The 23,516-nt window shown below is 46.4% G+C and overlaps 1 protein-coding gene across 1 annotated transcript in view; it reads right to left on the bottom strand.

Moving 5' to 3' along the window:
• Positions 1 to 21,120, bottom strand: part of FGF9 (fibroblast growth factor 9) — a 33,675-nt gene extending 12,555 nt beyond the window's left edge. The window contains exons 1-2 of the mRNA XM_004054245.5: positions 19,763 to 21,120; positions 10,836 to 10,939 (exon numbers count right to left, since the gene is read on the bottom strand). Coding sequence (XP_004054293.1) covers positions 10,836 to 10,939; positions 19,763 to 20,039 — 381 coding nt within the window. The 5' untranslated portion in view covers positions 20,040 to 21,120. The remainder of the gene's footprint in view (positions 1 to 10,835; positions 10,940 to 19,762) is intronic.
• Between the last annotated feature and the right edge of the window lie 2,396 nt (positions 21,121 to 23,516).

Raw genomic sequence — 23,516 nt, 5'->3', positions numbered from 1 at the left:
TTTTTAGTCCTCGGGGGAAGCCCTCTGCAACGGGGGTGTCAGGGATGCAGACATTTTTCTCAGCAGGTTGTCACAGTGCCACTGAGGCACACCAGGCCAGCCAGCTGACAAATGATGTTTCTGACCAAGTTCAAGTCAGTCCCTGGTGAGGGGGAGTCAGGAGGGGTGAGGCGACCAGGCCACTGCCAAAGCTGGCCCAGGACAGTGGTTCCCACTCCACTTTGTAAGGATGGAGGGCATCTCTCAGGCCAGGACGCTGAACAACAGCCCCGGAGGGGCTGCTGATGCTGACAGGGGAGGACTCTCCACATGTCAGCAAAGATGCCTCTGGCAGCAACTAGGATAAACAGAAGCAGAGACAAGATGAGGCAGATGAGGCAGGGACAGAGGAAAGACCACAGAATCTGGAGACATCCAGAAGCCTCCATGTTTCTAAACCCTGCAGCAAAGTTGCCTTCTTGGCTGAAAAGCTTTCTCTACTGAGAACACCTGCCTGTTTTTCTCCATCTCCTCTGTGAATAATCCTGACATTCTCTCCTACTCCTAGAATTAAGCTCCCTCCTGCAAGCTCTCCAAGCCCCTTTTGTTTATAATTCTAACATTCATCACACCAAATTATAATTCTTGGTTTACATGTCTGACTCCCTCAATGAAGTTGCAAGTTCTTCCTGAATCAGCTCTAAGATCACCCACATGAGGAAGTACATTTGCATTTGTAGGTACAGCTGATTCTCCTTATTTGAGGTAGTTAAGTTCTATAAAGTCTCCTAGAATACTGAACCATTGCTCCCGGGGGAAATACAGGGTTGGGTTCCTGTGAGCCTCTGGTCATAAGATTTTTGTCAGCCAACAGATACGTAACCTTGTTTTATGTGTGTTTCTGTTGAACGACACCTCATTTAATATCTGTTGCTGATTAATTAACATCAAACTCACAACCAGCGGCTTCTCTAACACACATATTTGCTCCTTAAGCCGCATTACAGCCTTCTTGCGCTTAGCAACACTTGACCGCACTTCAGTATTACACTGAGGATGTTTTCTACAGCAAAATCACCAATAAAAAGCACAAAACGTGACACATGGCACAAAACAGATCCCAAAAAGGACCCTTGCTTCCAGCAGAGCTGAGACAAGAACAGCATCTTCTTCAACCTCAGCTGGGAGCGTGTGCATGGATGCTACTCACATTTTTTGCCCATGACCACAAATAACCATGAAAGTCAGACAAATATTGATTTGGGGGTTACAAGCAAGTTTTAGTAAGTAGGCGAATTCACAAAAACCAGAATCTGTGAACAATGAGGATCAACGTATTTCCAGCACCTACAAAGCACCCAGCATGCATTATTAGTAGGTAATCAATAAGACTTGTTGACTTTGGGAAAGAAAACAAGAAAGAAGGGGTTGTGAGGTAGTGCATGAGTATGAGGGTGTGTGTTTTGTAGGTGAATGCTAGTGAGTGGGTGTGAGCAAGTGAGTGTGTATAAGCACGTGGGTATGTCTGTGAATGGAAGAGTGAGCAAGTCAGTGTGTGAGTGAACTGTGAAAAGAAGAATGTGTTTGAGCAAATGAGTGTGTAAGCATGGGAGTACTTGTGTGAATGGGAGTGTGTGAACAGAAGAGTTAATGTGTACATGAGCATGTAAGCATGTTATGTGTGGATGGAAGAGTGTGTGAGTGTGTGAGCGAGTGTGCGAATGTGTGACTGATTACAGAGAGCTTCCAATTTGAGCCCTATTCTGAATCAGGCTGTGCAGCAGTATTAACTCAGGGAACCCAGAGAGACTACGCTACCCTGGAGAGAAGCAGGAAGCTCTGCAATTCAGGAACTGTCCATGACACTGAGGCTCTGGTTGAGGGGTTCTCCAGGGTTCCATGCGATGAACAATCCATTCTGAAAACAGGGGTGATGTGGGAGAGGTGAGAGGATGGAATGCCAGGATTTAGGAGGCCAGGAGGTGGAAGAAGCAGAAAGAGCTTGGAGACGCTGGGCTTGGGCCTCTGTTGTCCCTGAAGCCACTGTCACCTGGTTATCCTTGCAGACCCTAACTTACAAGCTGATCAGACTTCTCCAGTGTGCCTCAAGGCTCAGGATGAGGGGAAGCAGGAGTCAGCACTGTCAGGAAGCCACAGACAAGAAAGACCCTCACACAGACTGCTCAGTGAGGAATTCATTTGAAAGTGTTAATGAATTCAGAGGAATTGCTGTCATAATGCATTCTTTCAATCATAAGACACTTAAAAGTGCAATTACCAGCATGTGGGGCTCCCTAACACTTTTTATCAAAAAAGGAACCTTATACTCAAAATCAGGAACCACAGGTCTACATGTCAACTCCTCCAGCTCTCAAATACCTATTCACGAATCAAGTACTTATCAACTAGGGTCTGCCTAGTCCATTTTTTGTAAGAAAAAAAAAAAAGATGATTTGGGATCCCACTGACAATACATTCATTCGTTCAACATTCATTAGGTGCCAAGTGCATGCAAGACCCGGTTTTAAGCACTGGCAGGACCATGGGAACCACAGTCACGAAGTCCCTGCCTTCGCAGAGCTCTGCTTTACAAAATGGGGCAGCTTTAATAGGCGTCTGACTCAGGGCTTCCCAAAACTACTCTCTCAGGCTCTCTTATCAGGCTTCTCAGGCAGGGACCCAGGCAGGGGACTTCAGAAAATGCAGCAGTGTGAAGCAGGGAAAAGAGTAAAATCCAGCGTGGGAAAGAGGGGCGTTGGGCTCATGTGCGAAAGCTGCACCTGTCCTCCGGAAAACTCTGCTCCGGGATTCCTGAGCTTGTTCCTGGGAACCCACGACAATATTCCTCCAAATTCGCATCCCAGACGGGAAATGTCTCTGCTGAGCAACTAATAATTTAAAATAATCCTTTCCCAAACCTGGAAAATCTCCAGACCTGTGTTCTATACTAGCTTGGGATGTTTTAAGTATGCCTTAGACAATTAGTAAATGTAGCTACCATGCTCAACACTGTAACTAAAATCAAATAGATACATTATTTTAAAAGATGATTGTCCACTAATGGCCAGCAGTATAGATGCTAAGGAAACAAATGAACCACTAAGTTAAAACTAGGCTACTGGAAAAAAAAAAAAATCCTCCAAAATCACATCTGTGTAAGAAATACTAAAACCTTGCCCCACTATATGGTTAATTCCAGTTAAAAATATTCATGTGATTAATTCTAGTAAATATATTTTTATTTACAAAAATGGATGGCCACTCTTAACATGCATATGTATCAGACAAGATTTACTAATTTACCTACATTCAAATCCTGACTTGTCATCATCTACGTGACCTTCAACAAGTCACTAAGCCACTAAAATCTCACCTCCTCGTCTCTAAAACCAGGACGATGTATGGACTCAGTCATACAGAAGAAGCTGCCCTCCATATCATCTAAGAATTATATTATTCAATTCTTTGAAAATTGGTCACGCACATATGAAACACAGCATAAGGCAATGCTCAATTACTCAAAATATCCGTTGAAAACCACCCATCTCCAGGGCATGCCTGTTATCAGGTAGGTTACTAAGGAAATGAACCTATTCTTCTCCTTTGTGTGAACTGCATTCTTTGTACAGGACGTGTCTGAACGTCTCCCATCAAAGCAATCGGAACTGAACCACTACAGTGACAAATCAGAAGCTGAGTGGTCCTTGCCATGTGGTGTGGTATCCTGTTCCATGAACACATAAGGTCATTCTCCTTGTTCAAAAGTGGCTCCAAATTGCTCCTGCAGAGCACCTGACGGAGACAAAGGGGTCTCTGATGAATTGCATGGGTTGGCCTCCGTCCCCAACTCTGACCCTGCCCAGAGCTTCGTGCCTATGCAGTGTTCTCCAACACCGGCGCCGCAGATACCTAGAAGGCAAAGGGCATAATCTGCAGGGCCACAAGTTCCCTCCAAGAATGTTTTTACTTTGCCTTTCCATGTCAATGAAAAAGTACTAGAATTGTTTTAAGGGTATCTAGGAGCCCAGAGATGACCATCCCACAACCACATAACTGTCCCCCAAGAATGGACTGGGGTTTAAAATTATTGTCAGTGGTACACGGTGCTACAATACTTTCACCATCACGACCAACAGGAAAAAGAAAAGGCACACTGAGTACATCGGTGGTGTGTCTGAGATAAGTGAAGATCAGATGAGATCACTTGTTGTCCCAGGAACTCACATAGGAAGAAGTGGGGCAGGGGAACAAGTCATCCTGAGGTGCTCTGCAGAACAGGCACCCTGAGCTCACAGGAAGCTGCACCAAGCGCCAAGGCTGGATTTACAGTGAGGCAGCATCTTCGTCTCAGTCAGGGAGCATCTTCCTTCATATGAAATCCACTGTGTCAGTGTGCATTTTACTGATCTTGCCGTTTAACTTGAATTTTGGCATATAAATGTTTTGAATTACAGTTGTCAAAGAGGTATAAGGAATTTATATCTAGTTATCTAGTTTAATGTGTGCACATATTCAAATAACATAATAAAAATAATCTAAGTCGATATAGGATTATAAGGATCTGAGATACTTCATTGTCTGCTTTTAAAGAGGTGGATATGTCCCTCAATTCTGGGACAGAGGGACCTACAGGGCTCCTGCCACCTGCCCCACAATATGGAACACCATGCAAGAAACTTCTTTGACTCATGTGTGTCTGCCCAGCAGAAAAAACTGCCCCAAATGAGGTATTTACTAAAGGAAACTTTCTGTGCTTTGGAAACAGAGTTGAAACCCATCATACCTTGGTTACTGATTACATGGAACCATATAAACCAGGGCCCTGCTGTGTCCTTGGAAACATAACCAAACCTACTAGTAAACACCTGTTTTAAGAAGCACCTGTCAGGATGAGGCTAGGAACAGCTACAAAGTACTGGTCTGAGGCAGTCAGCACGAGGCTGGTCCTCACTCTGCATCTACAAGTTTTGGGCCTTTGAGCAAGTCACTTAACCTCTCTCATTTTCAGTTTCAGTAGCTGACTAATTCCTGTGGAAACACCCTGACTCTACAAGTTCACAACCCTGTATCAGTGCTATCACTATTTGATGCTCATGTACAGTAGACACTGCATGTGCGTGTTCATGACGGAGTGAATACTTGGGTCAACAAACATTTACCACGTGCCAACTGCACATAAATTGCCCTGCCTGGCCTTCAAGAAATAGAAAAATTATAAAGCCAAAGACTCTGACTCCAAAAAATTTCATCTAACAAATAGACCAGCAGGAATTACAATTCTGGGCAAAATAATGTAAGTGCTACAAAGGGATACAAACGAGAAATGTTAGCACCTCCCCCATCTCTGCGCCATCCTCCAGTGTCACTTTTGCAGACTCCATGCTGTATGTTCCAACATCCTTACAATGTTTGTACCTGTGCCAGCTACGTTTTTTAATGAAAAGGTCAATTCCTTTTGTTAAATGCAAGCTTCTTGAAGGAGATTAATTTTTTCATGGCATTCTTTTTTAAGGAGGCATTTATTATGGTCAATTATTCTTGATGTTTTAAAGTATCTTGAAAGCCAAGCATGGTGGCTCACGCCTGTAATCCCAACACTTTGGAAGGGTGAGGCTGGCAGATCACTTGATGTCAGGAATTCAAGATCAGCCCGGTCAACATGGTGAAACCCAATCTCTACTAAAAACACAAAAATTAGCCAGGCTTGGTGGCGCGCACTGTAATCCCCGCTACTCGGGAGGCTGAGGCAGGAGGATGCAGTGAGCTGAGATCATGCCACTACACTCCAGCCTGGGTGACAGAGTAAGACTCCATCAGAAAACTTCTTTAAGTATTTTTATAATACTCAAACAGTTTAGATTAAGACTCTAAAAGTAATTATCAGAGCCATGCCTCTAAACTTTCTGATAAGAACAAAAGTGACCAATGTTAATGAATACTCTAATCCCCTGGCCAAGTGTGTAATCTAACATCCTCTCAAAATTTCAACCTGGCAGCGTATTTTAATTGTGACATTTGAAGGGTCATGTGACCTAACTTGCCTGCCCTTCCTTTTCTGAGGCTCCTATTTATCCCTCAAGACCCATTTTAAATGCTACCACTCAACCTCCCCAAGCAGTTATTTAAACACTCCTCTGGGATGCCAAAACATCTGTCCATTCCTCTACTATGGGAAATTTCACACTGCCCTGAATTATTTACAAGTATAGCTATCTGTTTCATTGTTTTGCACTCATCACAGTGCTGGATGAGTCAAAGCTACAAATATGAAATAAATAAGCAAATGAATGAATGGATACATGGACAAATTATCACGTGAATACAATAATCAAACACCATCCCCAAGTTAAAATTATTCATATTCTCCTTCTAATCAAATCATTATACCCATTAGCAATATAGTTTTTCTTATTTCCACATTCTAATAGGATATCAGAATCCTGTATATTTTTCTGAAGAAGTATTAACCCATTTACCTCTGACCTTTTAGATCTACTCTCAAGGTAAACCTGAAGACAAAAACAAGCAAACAAAAACTACATAGATGAAAAGAGAAAATTAATCCCAAAATAGGAAAATACGCTTTAAATGAATTTCACATTTACACATTTACTTTATAAAAGTGATTTCCCCAAATCTCCTATTTACCTTCTTTCATAATGAGATCAGTTTCTAACCGTTTAGAAAAAAAAAAATCTCCAATTTAGTTTACTGAGCTTCATGAAACTTCACACAGATAAAGATTCCTAGAGGCTCCAAATGTTAGTGTATTTAGTAACACAACCATTGCCCGTTTCTTTCCTTCTCTCAATCTCATCACAATGAAAATGAGATATTTTAGTCACTCCTCATTCTCACTGCCACACGAGGCATGATAACCGCAAACCCAGTGGGAAATATGAGATTCCAGCCCCTGAGGAACAAGACTTTCACTCTCACCTTCCCCCTCACCTGCAGGAGGAACAGACCAAAGGGAAATAATCTGCTGCCCAGGAGCCTCCCTCCAAGCTCCTTACAAAAGAGACAAAAAGGTCTCACTGCACAAACATTTTGTGTGCACAGAGAACATCATGGGTCAGACAGAGAAGACTTGAGAAAGAAGGCTGAGAGGCCGGGCGCAGTGGCTCACGCCTGTAATCCCAGCACTTTGGGAGGCCGAGGCGGGTGGATTGCCTGAGCTCTGGAGTTCGAGAAAGAAGGCTGAGAAATTCAAACTACAGAATTCTTGGGATCCATCCAGACTGGGAAGAAACATTCCAGATGTCTAACTCGAGCTCTTCATCTTACAGAAGAGGAGAAAGAGGGCCTCGTGCCTACTTCGTAGCAGATACAGAATGAGAGTTAACCATGCTCTTGACACTACATTATCTTTCCTCCAGCTTCAGCCTCATCCCCCTCGGGCCACACACACCAGAGACAACACAGGCACACACAGGCCAATTATGCATAGAAATGGAAGATGGTGATTCCTCCTTCAACTGGAGACTTAAATACACAGCAGCCATACAAGGGAGATACTGTGAGGCCACATCTATGCATCCAATGAGGGACAGAAATAATCATAATTTTTAATTCAGTTCAACCCAATGAGCGTTCATCGAGCACCTACTATGTACAAGAGCCATTGCTGTGTGTTAGGAAACCAAAAAAAAAAAAAAAAAAAAGAATGTGGTCCATGCCCTTTAGATACATTAGGGAATAGAGAAATACAATTGACCACACTATAAACTGTACTGTGACTTATGTAATAATGGGAACAAAGTATTCCTAGGGCCGAAAGGAAAACATAAGAAATGCTAACTAGAATAAATAGGATTAGAACTGGGGGTGTAATGAAGGTTTTGCAGAAGAAGTAATATTTCCATTGAATTTAAATAAAGAGTCCTGCTTCTTCAGGTGGAGAAGGCAAGAGAAAGGCATCTGAGAGAGAAATTCACTTGGCCACAAGTATAAATCAGACTGCATGATGTGTTTGGAAAACAGCAAATAGACAGACTCGAGTTGCATAGGCAAAGAGGCACACGGGGTGCTCCTGGCAAAGCAGATCCAGGCAGCAGTTCATCCTAAGCATTGGATGCCACATTAAAGAACATGGGCTGTATCCTTCAAAAGCAAGTATTTGAAGGGATCTCTGTGCACAAGTGACACTCCTGTCTGGGTTTTGAAGGTACTTCTGCCATCAGTGTGCAGAATGGATTGGAGACAGAAGACTAGGAAGGCAGGGAAGCAGCTGAAGACGTTTCCACAAGGAAAGCATAATACGGAAAAGTGTCTCTCACAGCCACCTTTCCTCAGAGCAGTTTCCAAGCCTGGGCACTCTTCACGAGAGAAGATGTGTGCTTCTCAAGCACACACGGAAGAAGAGCCATTTTACCCTTTCTTTCATTGCCCTTTGCCTGGCTGGGACTCCATGACTGGGCTGTCGGCAAGATGTGCAGCTGTATGGCAGTAGTGACAAGTCTACTCTTGCCCACGCACTGTGTATGTGCTCAAAAAGCCCAAGGTGAGGCAGCCAGGAGTCACAGAAAACCTAAGAAGACAGCTGGGCTTCCCAGAAAAGAGGAAAGATGGTGCTCTCCAGCTGTCTACCTGGCTGCCGTGTCCCACAGTATTGTCACTGGCACTCCATGGGTCTACACTCAATGTCCCTCTCATGCTGCCCCAGGCACTGTGCTAGGAACTGGGGTGTGCCAGGCAGGAAGGCATGAGTAAGAAACCATTTAAATCATCCAGAAGGAGAGATGAGACAGCCTGGGCAACAATCCTACCAGCAGCTTTGCTGAACACAAAATTAGACATGCTCTCCTTGTCAACCAATAAACCACAGGAGTCTGAATCATGCTGGTGATTTCATCTGAAAGACTGGTCAGCTCTCAACTGGGAAAAATTCAGAGGGGTGATCCTTGGAGTGGGGAACAAATAGTAGGGCCCTATTTCGGTTTCTTCATTCATTCTATTCTTTAAAATTGTTTACTTTGCTGTATCTCTTATAAAATAACATATATAAACTATACTTTGAGATAAACAATTTTAAAATAATTTAATATTTGAGATGCATACTCAAATTAAGTATATTTATTTGAAATGCATATGTTGAGATGCATATTCACAAAAATTTTTTTGGTGGGGATACGTGATCAAAAAATTTGGAGGCCACTGTGATAAAGTTCCATCTACACACTAAAAGTCAGAACTTCTCTTCTACACACACAAAAAAAGCATTTTATTGAGTTCAACTGTGACCCACTCAAACCCACACTACATACCTAAAAGTAAAAAAAAAAAAAAAAAAAAAACTGAAGTTGTGACAAAAAGGAACATCATTTTCTATTTTTTTAATGTAAGTTTCCTTTATCTTGTATCTTATCTTTCTTCACACTTAAAGGTATTCACAAAAGTTGTGTAGGGAGTTAATAATTTTGCATAAACCATCCACTGTGTTTAAAAAGCTAAAGTCAATCCTATACTTACAAATACATTTTAGCATTTTATATATATGTATGTGTGTATCTATATATACATATTTTTACAAGCCTAATGGTAGAAAATTATATCTAGAAAAATTTTTGCCCTTCATTTCTGTGTATTGAGAACTCCAAATCTTTCCTCATTCTAAGCTTCTTTTCATTTTCAACTTTTTGTAAACTAAAGTTCTCATATTTCAGAAAACATGGATTAAATTCTCATTTGACCACCAGTAATTGCAATGATAAGTTACTCTGGGAGACCAAGGCAAGAGGATCACTTGAGGCCAGGAGTTCAAGACCAGCCTGAGCAACATAGCGCAACCTTGTCTCCACAAAAAAAAAAATTTTCGTTAACCACGTGTGGTGATGCACACCCATATTCCCAGCTACACAGGAGGCTGAGGCAGGAGGATCTTCTGAGCCCATGAGTTCCAGGCTGCAGTGAGCAATGATTACCACTGCACTCTAGCCTGGGCAACAGCAATACCCTATCTCAAAAAAAAAAAAAAAAAAGAAAGAAAGAAAAGAAAAGAAAGAGAGAAAGAAACACTACAGATTAATTTCATTACAAGTTTGAATGTTGAAAACCCAAGTTAGTATATATTATTCATACTTATACATTCAGCAAAAATTTATTAAGTCCCTGCTGCGTACCACACACTGTGTTTTAGGTACTGCATTAATAGGAGTAAAGTGATACCATGATGGAAAGTTAGTCCCCGCCACAGAGTGGAAGAGTAGACTTTGTCTCATTCACACCTCAGCACCTATAACAGTGCCGCCTGTCTGGCACCTGGCAGAGCACAATAAATACTTCTTCACTGTCTCCCATGAGGACCTTACAACCTAGTGGGGATGGGCAGTGGGAAAAAAAGAAATTCATAACATTTGCAAATAATTACAATATCGTAATATTCTTATTCACGTACAAAAATATCTGACAACAATTTCTATCTCCCTTCTTCTCTGCATAATGAAAATCTTGGATGTAGCTCAGAGAGAGTTTAGATTCACTGCATGGTCTATTTCTAGTTTTAATTACAATGCTTGGCAAAGCTTAGGAGGAGATCATTTCAATTCATTTCAAAAATAACTCTCATTCAATACAAAGAGATGGGATTTTTCACACTTGTAAATTCTTTTATTTACTTGATAATTAAGATGGTTTGGCATATAAATAAAGCATTTTCTTAGCAACTTTGGTCTAGTGAAGATGCAGAGCTGTTTATCTATTAATAAAAATAAAATGGCTTTCCTCAAAAAGTAAAAACTTACACTCGCCTTCCAAACAGACTCAGTTGCATTTCTGGCCCTTTTTAATCCAGAGAAAAGACAGCTGTTCAAATCAAACATGGAGATAAAGCTGGATGAAGTCCCTCCAGTACTTACTGATCCATACAGCTCCCCCTTCTCATTCATCCCGAGGTAGAGTCCACTGTCCACGCCTCGAATGCTGACCAGGCCCACTGCTATACTGATAAATTCCAGAATGCCTGTAGACAAAGGGTAGAAGGCAGAGGACAGGTCAGATCACGGAGCATGTCCTTAGAGTCCCAGCATCCCTGGGGTTTTGGAGAGGACACTGAGCCCAGCTCCCCACTTGGATAACCCCACGCTAGTTAAAGAAGTGTCTTCTCTTTGAAAATCACTGTGTAAAAGAATTGATTTTCAACTAAATTCTATCTTATCATAATGACACAAAAATACTTACCAACATGACTTACACAAAAAACAAAACATTTTAAAAATTAAAAAGTTAGAGTCTACATAGATATGCTAAGAAGTAATAGGACAGAAAAACCAGTGTGTACATAATCTAATTAACTTAAAAGAGTAGAATTTAGACAAAGACAACCTACATCCACTTTGTAAACATGAAGTTAAGCATCTGTCTGTGATTCTCTTATTTTGAGAGACATAAGACCATTCGCTAAACAGAATACTTTTTTAGAAAAGACAACCTATTTCCACTTTATAAACATGAAGTTAAGTATCTGTGTGTGCGTATCTTGCTTTTGGACTTCCCAGCCTTTAGAACTGGGAGAAATAAATACCTGTTTAAGTAGCAAAAAAAAAAAAAAAAAAAAAAAGTATTCTGTTTAGAGAATAGTCTCTCAAAATAAGAGAATGAAGTGCTAACTAAAGCCTTGATTGGTTTATACAGAAAATTATCCAGCTCTCTATTGTGTTAACTTTTTTTAACTCTATCTAGAAAACTAAAACTGCCCACATACATCCCAATTATTTTTGCTTAAACAAAGTATTGGTTTTTGCTATACTTATCTAAACCTCAAAGAGATAATTAAGCAATTAAAATAATAATATTCTGAAGAGATAAATACTGCTCTTGATTTAAAGCAGGCATGGAATGCTGTATTCCAAAATCAAATCAACACAATGATCTTATTTTACTTCCTTCTTTCCCCTTGCTTACCTCACTAAGAATAACACCTAAGCTGGGCATAAATCCAGAATTTTATGGCCACATAACAGCAGTTTCAATTTCTGTAACTATAGTGTGGTTATAAGATGATTAGCCCACAGTATATTTAGGACACTGCTAATTTTTTTTTTTTTTTTTTGAGATGGAGTCTCGCTCTGTTGCCCAGGCTGGAGTACAGTGGCACGATCTTGGCTCACTGCAAGCTCCGCCTCCTGGGTTCACACCATTCTCCTGCCTCAGCCTCCTGAGTAGCTGGGACTTCAGGCTGGGACAGCCACCACGCCGGGCTAATTTTTTTTTTTTTTTTTTTGTATTTTTAGTAGAGACGGGGTTTCACTGTGTTAGCCAAGATGGTCTCGATCTCCTGACCTCGTGATCGACCCGCCTCGGCTTCCCAAAGTGCTGGGATTACAGGCGTGAGCCACCGCGCCTGTCTGGACACTGCTAATATTATTTGTACTCAGCCATTTTTTCCTTTTTATTGTAAATTAAAGTGCTACATTTTATGTAGACCTTACATTAATGCATATCAAATATTGAGTTCTTGTTTTAAAAATACTTTCAAATATTAAAAATTTTACTTACATTTAAGAGTGCAGAAAAAAACTTAGGGTAACAATGTGCTATACTCAGTCTCATGTGACTAATAAAAAAGCACTTACATGAATTTTTCAACTATTAATTTTGCAACTCTCACGAAATACACTGGTACTGCAATCAAAAGAAGGCATGAACAGCATAAATCTAATAAAGGATTAACTCAAGAGGAAACTATTTCAAGGTGATGTAAAAAAGAAGAGCTATTTCTTCTAAAGGGGTATTCCTAATTCTTTTATAAGGACAAAATGTAACAAATTTATCTTGTGCTTAATTTAATTATTTTAATAGGATGTTAAACAGTATATTAAAAAAAGTGAAATTACAAATTGTGTTTTGAATCTGATAATCTATGACTCTATGATGGAGAATACATCTAAAAGAAGCCAGTTTATTACTAGCCTTCCCTACTTCAAAAGCAAATGGGAATACAAATAAGGCAATATTTCCATGAGATTCATTTTTCATGAGATGCAGTCCCTTTTTGATGCATTTTATTTCATTGTACTATTCTTCTGAGTCAAAATAACTAAAATTGTGGCATTTTATTATTATTAGCAGTCATATGTATGTGAATATCTTCTTAGTAACCTGAAAGCACACCAAAATGTGGGTCATACATACCCTGAAATTAATGTAATGAGTTAATTAATGTTCAATTTTCGTCGTAAGATGAAATGCAGGAAACATTTGGCCCCTTTTGAGGTCTGAATGATTTAATTTACCAGTTCAATAAGGAAAGGTTTAATCATAAAACTAAAAAATATTTGCAGCTTCTAAGGGAGCATGTGATGATCTTTCTGCTTTCCCTGCACACGGAGTAGCTGAGGACTAATAATGAATATTAGCCAGTGTTGCCCATCAGGTCCAACAAAGAATAAGGTGCATGTGATTTCACAAAACCTTTTCACTGGCTGGTCTGCAGAACATCAAGAAAAAAAAATAACAGCAGCAGCAATGATAATTGTAATAGTGAAAATTCTTGAGCATTTAGTCTATGCCAAATGAGAGGCCTTCTCTCATTTAATCCCCAGAACAACTCTAGGCATTACAATATTCTAATCCCCAGTGTACAAATGGGGAAATTGAGGTTTAAGGAGGTTAATAATTAGCCCCCAAGCAACTGGACTCCAAAACCTATTTCCTTAACTATTATGCACATCTTACATTTGGTTTTACCTTTTTTAATGTTTCTGTGATTTCTGTACCATTTTCATATAGCTGAGTTCTGAAAGTATTATTATATAATTTAGAAATGAAGATATCAAGATATCTATCTCGTTTCTTTTTCTGGCATTGACAAGACAGCTGTAATTCATATTCGTTCACTTTTTCATTCAAGAAGCTATTATTGAGGGTTTATTGTAAGCCAAGCACCATACCATTTATTGAGTATATAAAGATGAACCGGATATAGCCTAGGTCCTATTACCCTCAAATTTTTGCTCACCATCTGTTGGGAAGAAGGACACGTAAACAGATAAATGTAACAACAGTGTGGCAAATGCAGTTGAGAGGGAGCTGTTCAGGGTATGGGCAGTCCAAAGATGGGCAGCTCATCTGGGTTTCTGAAGGCAAGTCAGAGGCTTCCCAAGAAAATAAATACCTGAGATAAGTCTCCAAAAAGCTATCCAGGTGAGAAGGAACTACCTACAGATCCCAGGTGGAAAAGATTTCATCACCTCAAACCACCACCCATTTCTCTGCAGTTCCTTAAAAATAGAGACGTCAAAATAACAGCCCAGCTTTTTATGTGGTCACCTCAGTGATGCAAGGACAAGCAGACCAACAGAACGTAGGAGTCACAGTCATTCTCCCCCATGCAAAGAATTCCACTGTTGTAAGGTCAGGAAGATCTAGCAACCCCACAACAGGATCCCACCCCAACCAGACCAGAAACCTCATCATTCCTGGTACCCTCTAGTCCACAATAAATTCTATAACCTCAAGCAGGTCCATTCAGCTCTCTCTGGGGTGGAGCTGGTGCCAGGCAAGTGCTTCCAACTACATTCCCTGAGTACAACCCACTCCACATGTTATCTGCTCACATGACTGGGCAGCAGAGGGGGCTGGATCAATAACAGCCAGGAGGAGCCTTCTGTGCAGAGACATCTGAATGTTTAATGATCAAGGAGAGAGAAAGGGAAAGAAGGAAAGAGCAAAGAAAAGAAGGAAGGAAGAGGGGAGGAGGAAGGGAGGGAATGATGAGATTGTGCCTAAAATTAGAACTGTGGCACACACATGTGTACCATGGCAGCCTGTCGCTCATTTTGGGCAGACACAGCCTTGACAACCTTAGCTCAGACGGCCCACAGTAATGGGTAGTGATAGGGTGACATGGGAAGCACAGGGTCGATGACTGCTGTCATTTCTTTGTTCTCTTCCACAGCAGTCAACAGTTCCAAATGAGGATATGCTCACTGGGACCCCATTGGATTTGATGAGGTGTGAGATCATCCATGGTCCATGAGAGACCAGGTCAATGCCTGGACTATTTCAGGAAAATCACCACACCGGACCTTCCTCATTGCCCCAGACTCACTATTAGTGACTATCCCCAGAGCTGATGGGCTGCCCCAGTTCTGTTCACATGGACCATTATCCCAAAGCTGGCACCGCCCCCTAGAGCCCATCTGTGCTGGGCCTCACCTCCAAGGCCAGGCAAGGCAACGGGAGGGCAAGGCAGTCAGAGCTGCTCCACTCTGGCCCTCATGACATGGTTCTCTGACTTAAGAGCCCCCAACGCATTACAGAACCGCACTCTTGAGACCACACAAATGTAAGCAGACTGTCGAGAGGGGCAGGGCATGAGGCTGCAGAAAATTAATGATTAAGCCTCTTCCCTGCAGAGCTTCCTGCTCACCCAGAGAAGCTCGAACCAGGGCTGCCAGATCAACCATCTCAGATCCTGCACCGGGGTAAGTTCGGATCTGTAGCAACTTAAGCACATCTCATAGAGTTTATATAGGAAATGACTAACTGAATGGGAGTTATAACTCCACTAATTTTTCCAGAACCTGAAGCAATCCTAAAACCATTTCCTTAAACACCCAGTGTTTTCCTGAGACATTGAAGAGTCAGATACATAGAACAGAATTAAAGTTCAAAACCCTGGAAATAAGTTTTAAACACCTGTTTAAAAAAAATCATACTATCATATTTCTCCCCTCTAGTAAAACCTTCACCTGACCCAATTTGAATGGAAGCCCCAGTTCGGGTGCTCATCTGAGGTCCTGATGAAGACCGGCCTTTCAGAGCTACCTAACCCCAGCCAAAAAGGGAACAGTTAAATAGCAGATCAGGCCCAGCGTTCATGTTTTTATTATTTTACATTACTATTTCCCCAAATGATTTTCTGCTCATATTTCTATCCATCTAGCAAGGCTGGAGTGCTTTAAAAGTGAGCTCTATATATAGGTATATAGATATACAGATGAAACAAGACATCTCGCTCCCCTAGCCTACTGCACAGAGATACAATTGCGAGTTCCTTTTCTCGTCGTTCAATCTTATCTCCACATCACCAACCCGAGGGGGAAAAAAAAAAAAAAGGCTCCTTCAAGGTCCCACCTAAGTTGTCACCTCTGCAGCTCCTGCTGGAACAGTAAGACTCTCCCACCCCCACGTCCTCTGCACTGCCGCTGCTGTGTCACTGCCAAGCTTGCCAGCAGCTGCAGTCACCTGCGGCTGCATGGGGGCGGCAAAAATCCTTTTTCCAGCGCGTTTCCTTCTGCTGTTTGATTTCAGGTAGAAAATGCACCTTCTATTTTAATCAAGGTGTAAACCCACCCCACCCCCCACCTACAGTTACTCTTTTCTAGAGAAACTGAGTGTGAGGACGAAGTCCCCAGAGGGGAGCCGGGCTGCGGAGGAGAGGCTGCTGCCGGAGGAGGAGGAGGGCCGAAGGTGAGGCCGCGGCGGCGCGCGGGAGCGCCAGGTGTGCCAGAGCCGGGGCACCGCAGCCCCCTCGCCCCCTCCCGGCGCCTGTGCCCTCCCTCCGCCCTCCCCGCGCGCGCCGCGGTGTCCTAGCGCCGCCGCGGCCTCGTTCCGGGCGGGGCTGGGAAGGCGAGGGTAGGAGGCTCCCGGCACACGCACCACCGCTCTGCGGAGGTTGCTAATATTGGGACCTGCCGCAGCGGCAGCAGCGGGAGACCGCGGCACTGCTGTCACCCCGGGGGCCCGCTTCTCACTGCAACCGGATGAAAGACTTAAATAACCCTCCTGCCTCACCCTGCTTCCCCACCCCCACTGCGCACAGCCACCCACTCAACTCCATCCCAGCCAGAGTGAGTGGCACAGCGGAGCGCCAGGGCGCCCTTCCCCCTCGGCCGACGCCAGGCCGACGGGCTAGCTAGCGGCTCGGGGCCCCAGTCCCCAACCTGGGCCGGGGCTTCCGCTCCCCTCCCATCCAACACTACCCCTAGCCCCTCCCCCCAGCCCCCACATCCCCCCCAGCCCCCACATCCCCCCCAACACTGTACCGAGAGCGTCTAAGGAGTGGAGATGCCACTTCCCTAACAACACCTTTCTCTGACCTCTAGGGGTGAGGGGTCTAGCTTTTTGTTTAACGGTTTCTATTGAGCCACTGTAGCCCGCCGCGGTCCTCATCCGCTCACCCTAGAATGCGCCTCTCCTGCCCTCCCCTCCCGCGTGGCCCCCGCCCTTGCATCCGCGCTCTCTCCAGTAGCAGAGTTACGGGATTTCTAATGACTCGACTGCATGTGGCAAACGTCCTATCCTAAAGGTGACTGCATCAAAAAAAAAAAAATGCTCATGGAGGGAAGGGGTGCGTGAAGAAGCCCCAACTAGAATATCCCATAATCTCTGCACACCAGGGCCCAGTCGTGCTGCACCGGAGTTCTAACAGGGTCTCTCAAAGACAGGCTCGGCTGATTCACACAATAAAACCGGCTTGGGCCCGCCGCGGCGCCCCTGCAGCCGTGCGCCCCCGCCGCGCTCCCGCGCACACCCCGGGCTCCCCCGGTTGTGAAGCCGGAGCGGAGGCGGGGGCGCGGGAAAGCCAGATCGCGATCGGCGAGCTCGCGAGCTCTGCTCTCGGAAAGCGGTTAACAATAGCACGCCGCCCCCTCCGCCCGCCTCCGCGGCCCTTTGTCCCCCCCACCCCCACTCCTTCCCCTGCGGCTCCGGCCAGGGGCCCCCGACCCACCTCCCGGGCACCACGGAGCCCTTCGAGTCTCCAAAACCCGGCTGCGTGCTTCAGAAGAAGGACACGGAATGGGACAGGGGAGCTCAGGGGTCCGACCTCCAGCCCGTCCTCTGTCCCCGCCACCAACTCTCCTGCCGCTGCGCGCGCCTGCAGCCGTTCCCACACCGCAAACCACCGTGCAGCCCGGGGCGGCGGCTGTCAGCCCCGCCAGACCCACTCTCACACACAAAGAGAAAGCGAATGGGCTCAACTTGGGCCAAAATGAAAAACCGGATTCCCTAAACGCGGCCAGAAGTGTGTCAGCCCCTGCCTGCCGCCCCCCGGCCCCCGTGGTCCCCGCAGCACTGAAGGGCGCACCCGAGCCAGGCGGAAAGGGAGCCGGAACGCGAGCGCGTTTAGGACCGCGCGGAGCCGGCCCGGCAGCCGCTAAGTGCGCCGCGGGGCCCGGGCGGCCGAGCGGGCACCTGCCGGCCGCGAGCGCGGGAGGGCTGGAGCTCCGGCCGCCTGGCACACCTAGGCCGGCCGCCCACGCCGCTCGCTTTGGTCGGCGCGGCCCCGACACCCTGCGGGTGGCCGCCGCCGCCCTGGACACACTCGCTCGCCCACCCAGGGCCGCCCACTGCCTGTTGTTCTGGTATCGAACGCTAGGCAGGGTGGCAGCCCTTAAAGAGGCCAGATGGAAACGGCACTTTTAGTAAAGTTTAGTCTTCTCTTTGCAACAACTAGAATCTACCTTTACTTCTGGGGTGGGGAGGGGATAGTTATATTTCAACTGAATAATTGCAAAGCAAAGAGCTATAACTTTTTTTTAAGCAGCGAGTGGAGACGGCCAGAGCAATTTCACACTACTAGGCTCAGCTGTGGTCTTAGGCTCAGGGGTGAGCATGAGGAGCAAATCCTGGGCCTCGTGGATCTGGGACCATCCCCAGCCCAGGCCTAAGTCCTCCTCACCTTCTGGCATCATCCGCAGCCGCACGAAGCTAAACATACAGTTTAGATTGTGTTCAACATCTGGCACTAAAGCATGAGGAAGAAAAATCACCAGAGGACTTTGTTTTTTACGACCTACTTTAAGTGTTGTCAGGTGGGTTCACTCAGAAGTTAACTCCTTCCAACAGTCTAGTTGCCCAAACTGGCGCTTAATTTTTTTTTTTTAAGTAAGGAAAAAACTCAAGAGTCCACCCAGTTGGGACTGTGTTAGTTGACTTCGTGCGGTTGGGCTCAGGGTGCCCTGGCAAGCACGTGTGTGCAGGCATAAAGTGGGCAGAGCCGCCAGCCCTCGAGTCTGCAGCCCTCGGTGCTGAGTCACAAATACCCTCCGCTGAAAAATGAAATCCTCGGAATGCCCTTTAAAATTCGCTCGCAGCGTTTGCACGCGCGCACACACTCACACCAGAGAGCCACGCAGGAGACCTACACAGGGCTGCACACTATGGAAATTTAAAAGCAGAGGTTATCACTTGATAGCTGGAAGGACAAAAACCCCTGAGCGTCCTGCCTCTTCCCAAGTCATTTTCCCCCAAGCCTCTGCCCCTGCTTTTCACGGAGCCTAAAATATGACTTTAGTCCTCCCAACAGGACAATCCGTCAGCAACCTTCGCCTATGGGGCTTTCAGACCCTCACAGGGGGGAATAAACAATGCGCTTAATATACAATTCAAGCAGTATACTTACTAGAGGAAAGGGGGAAAGGAAAAAAACCTTAATTTGGGCACAAGATACCCACTGCCTTCAAGAAACTGCATTAAGTTCTTAGTAGTTAATGATTAAAGCTTTAAACTCGTGCAATTAAAAGAAACTTCCTAAACCCGTGTATCTGATGCAAAAGAACTGGAAACTTGTATTATATTTATAAATTATGCCCCCCTTTAAATTAAAAGTAGGGGGCCTTTCAGTGTATACTTGCATCAGTGCCAGCAGCAGATCTGCAATTCCGGAGGCATTTTTTTTTTCGGAGCTGGCAAGACAGAGAGAGAGAGACAGAGATACAGAGAAAGAGGGGAGGAGGGGAGAACCCTTCCCACGTCCCCCACCCGGCCACCACCTTCTTGGTAGTTATAATTTCGACATGTCATCTCATGGACACTAAAGGGTTAATGGTATACCTACCAAATCGGCTGTGGTCTTTCCTGGTTCCCTGGATAGTACCATTGGGGAAGATTTCTAAGTGAAATCCAGTCCTGCAGTATAGCTGCCTCCGCCTGAGAATCCCCTTTAAATGATCCAAGTCCGTGACTGCGGGTCCCCTGGGGAGCCCCCCTGCTTCGGACTGACCCAGGTGGTCACTTAACAAAACCGGGCTGTCCACCGGCAACACGGGCACATTCCCAAACGGTACCGCATCCTGCACACCGAAATAGTTCCCAACTTCACCTAAGGGAGCCATCAGAGGACTCGGCTTTTGGAGCACAAGAATAAACAATAATGATGGTGTCAACCCAGGAGATATTAGGCGAGGTATATCCAACTCCCCTCCCTTACTGCAGTTGCAGAGAGAGAGAGAAAAAAAAAGGTTCTTTTCTTCAATCCATTAAATGCATAAATAAAAGTAATCTGCTGTTTCACTGGCACAGGTTCAAGGTCAAACCACTGATAGTCTAAGAAACCACCACTTTATACTCACACACTGACATATTGATAAACATATCTATGTATCTCTATAGATAGATCCCCAGCTCTTAGCAGGCAGGAAGGTCTTCATCCCATCCGACCGTAATAAGGAAAAAAAATCCGTAGTTTCTCCATTTGGTTTGAGATCAGAATGACCATAGCAACTTAAATGCCTAGGCGTTATTATAGGGATTTTTAAGATGCACGGGCTACGTCAGAATTTACGGATCCTGACTCCAGGAAGGCATGCGCTGTTTTTACTCTCTAACCGACTCTGCAGACATCAGCATGAATCCTTCAAGGGGAAAAAAAAAAATCTCACGTTGGTGGCGGCGACAAATCTCCCCTCCCGGTCCCCCCTCCAAAAAATGATAATAATAATAAAACAAAAAGAAGAAGAAACTTTAGGCGTCCAAAGCTAGTATCCAGGATTCTCCAGAGGCTCGGCAGATGTCCATTGGCTTAGAACGGGTGGCGAGCGGCGAGCGAGGAGAGCCGCGTCCGGGAGCTCGCGTGCCGCCCAGGCTGCCGCGAACAGGTGTTGCCGCGCCGGCTCGCGGAGCGTTGTAGCCGGGCGGAGCGCTCCTCCTGCGCAGCCCCCGCCGGCGCGCAGAGTGGCGCAGGCAGCGGCATTGGGCTGGGTTTAAGGTAGCGCCGCCGCAGCCCGGGCTCCCCGCGGTCCTAGCGCCCGGCTTACTGCCCGCGCCGCTCTGCGGCAGGCGAGGTGCGGCGCGCCAGAGCGCAGGACTTCCTGGGAGGCAGCCGAGGAGCCCTGGCTTTACAAAGAAAAGCAAATGAAAGATGCACTGCGAGAGGCGGGAGGAAGAAACCCTGAGTCTCCCGAGACTCAAAGTTCTCCTGCAGACTTGAAGCCGGTAACCTACAATCTAGCTGGCTGGCTACATTGATGGAGGGTCAGAGTGAAACTGGGAAACTAGTTTTCACTGGGGCTCTGTAACCTTGCGTTGTATTATAGAATATGACTGAGTTGAGAGAGTCGGAGGGAATGGGAGTTGATTTAATGGGCTCGGATGGCCATGGCAGTTTCTCTTCCATTCTTCGGCCACACACACAGAAGCGCAAACTATGTTTCAGGTAAGATCAACTCCTCTCCCCCGTCACACACACACACACACACACACACACACACACGCACACACACACGCAGATGCGGCCACCGTTTCTGTTTTGTTTGGAGCGTTTTGCTGGGCATCTTTGGGTTGGGGCTATGTTTAGGTCCCGCCCCGCTGCTCGGGTCCCGGCGGCCGCAAAGCAGTCGGCAGGGGGGCGCCAGAGAACCTTCAATGTCCCCGACTTCGACTCGGGCGCGCGTCTTCGGGAGTCTGGGTGGAGGGGAGCGCTCCAGTAGGCGTCTTCTCGCCCCCAGACCACGCTGCTTAGGACGAGCGGCGCCATCCCAAGCCCTGCATCGGCTCGGGGACGCGAAAGGCGAGTTCTGGTGTCTCACTCCACCGTCCGAAGCCCGCCGCGGAGCTGGGAGGGCCGGGCACTGGATGCTTGCGGGGCGCCCCGGGGCTGCAGCCGCTCCTTCCTGCTCTGCCCTGCGGGGCCGCACGTGGAAGCCTGAGCTCCGTTGCGCGGGCTCGGGTTTCTGTTAGCCGCCGGCGGCCTTCGCGCCCAGCGGGAGTCAGGGACAAAGAAACCCGCCTCCGGGGGCCGCCAGGGGCCCTGCCGGGCCGGGCCCGCCCGAGAGACTGGAGGCGGCGCGCTCTGCGCCCGGGACAGCCTGCCTGCGCCCGGATCCCCAGTGGCGGCGGGCGCGGAGCGCGGCGCCCCCCAACACACACACACACACACATACACACACACACACACACACACACACACACACTCTCGCCCACAGCCCTCCCGCGGGGCCCCCCTTCCCTCCCCCTGCTCCTCTTTGTTCACATTGTCTTAGAAACGGCCCGACTCTCGGGTCAAGATGGTGAAAGTTGCCGAGACTTGAGCGCAGCTCCACACTGCGGGGCGTGCAACTGAGAAGCAAAGTCGAAAGCAGAGACTGAACCCCTGCGGTGGGGAAGCGAATCAAAACCTGGTTATGGGGGAGAAGTCGGATCCGCCTTAGTAGTCAGCTAAAGGCTGGAGATGCATAACTGGGGCTGGCCCTACTCCGGACGGGAGGGCTTCGCCTGAAGACGAAAGGGAGCGATGAATTTGCAGATTTCGGGGGCGCTGGAGGTGCCAGCGACCTGGAGCGACCTTCCCCTGCCCTCCGGGGAGGAAGGCGTGCTCCGGCCCGGGCGAGGAGGAAGGAGAGAAGAGCGAGGTGGTCCTCCCCTCTTCCTTTCCCACCCCCCTTTGCCGCAGTCCAGGGTCATTGGGTGTCCGGGGCTGGCTCGGTGCGTCTTGCTTACGTGTTTCTGAAGCATGAGAGCCCTGCCCCGTGGTATTTACAGCAGTCACATCCGCGGTGGTACAGAGCGGGCTTTAACGTTAACTGCTCGGCGGCAGATACAAGAAGCTGGGTAGTAAGTGTCACTTCTCATAAACCACCCGAGTCGCTCGCATTAATCTCCGAGGCAGCCAGCAGCGATGGGTACAGCAGGGGCGTTCCTCGACCAGTTGGGTACAATGCGCCGGGATGGTTACTTAGTGGGGAAAAAAAGCGATGGAAGAAACAGAGACAGGCCCAGAGAGACAGGGAGACGCTTCATAAGAAGAGAAACGAGCAGCACGTGGACATTGGACATTTCCAGTGAAGACAAGACTGGGACCATTTCCACCAGCTGTCTCCAACCACATTCTTTCGATCTGAATTTAGATTGTCATCCAATGAGCAAAGACCATTTCCGCTTCCGAATCCTGCAGCGTGTGACTGTCGCTTTAAAAAGCGTTGCAGCAGTGGAAGAGAGGGCGAAGTAGCTGATGGAGCACTTTCTCAGGTTGAGCAGCCTCCCCCACTGCAGTTGGCTTGATCCACATTTCATCCGCATCCCTAACTCCAGCTGCAAGAAGCTTTTGCTGCTTCCTCGCCCCTTCCCCATCAGATTTCTCTTGCTTGGTTTTGTTGGTTGATTTGGTCTGGTTGTTTTTCTTATTGTAGTAAGAGAAACAGTGTCCTTCCTTGCACTGGCCACATCACATTTTTCCTGTACTCACCCCACTCGTTAGGGCTGACATCCTCAAGGTTCCTTCACAGCTCTGGCAAAACCATGAACTCCTATGTCCAGGACTATGAGTATGTTTTACAAGTCTTCTTCAGTGAGTACATAGATGTTAGTACTCAAAG

This window comes from Gorilla gorilla, chromosome 14 (genome assembly GCF_029281585.2).
Source record: "Gorilla gorilla gorilla isolate KB3781 chromosome 14, NHGRI_mGorGor1-v2.1_pri, whole genome shotgun sequence".
NCBI classification, from domain to species: domain Eukaryota; kingdom Metazoa; phylum Chordata; class Mammalia; order Primates; family Hominidae; genus Gorilla; species Gorilla gorilla.
The sequence above is the reverse complement of the archived record's forward strand: the minus strand, read 5'-3'. Positions and strand labels throughout refer to the sequence as shown.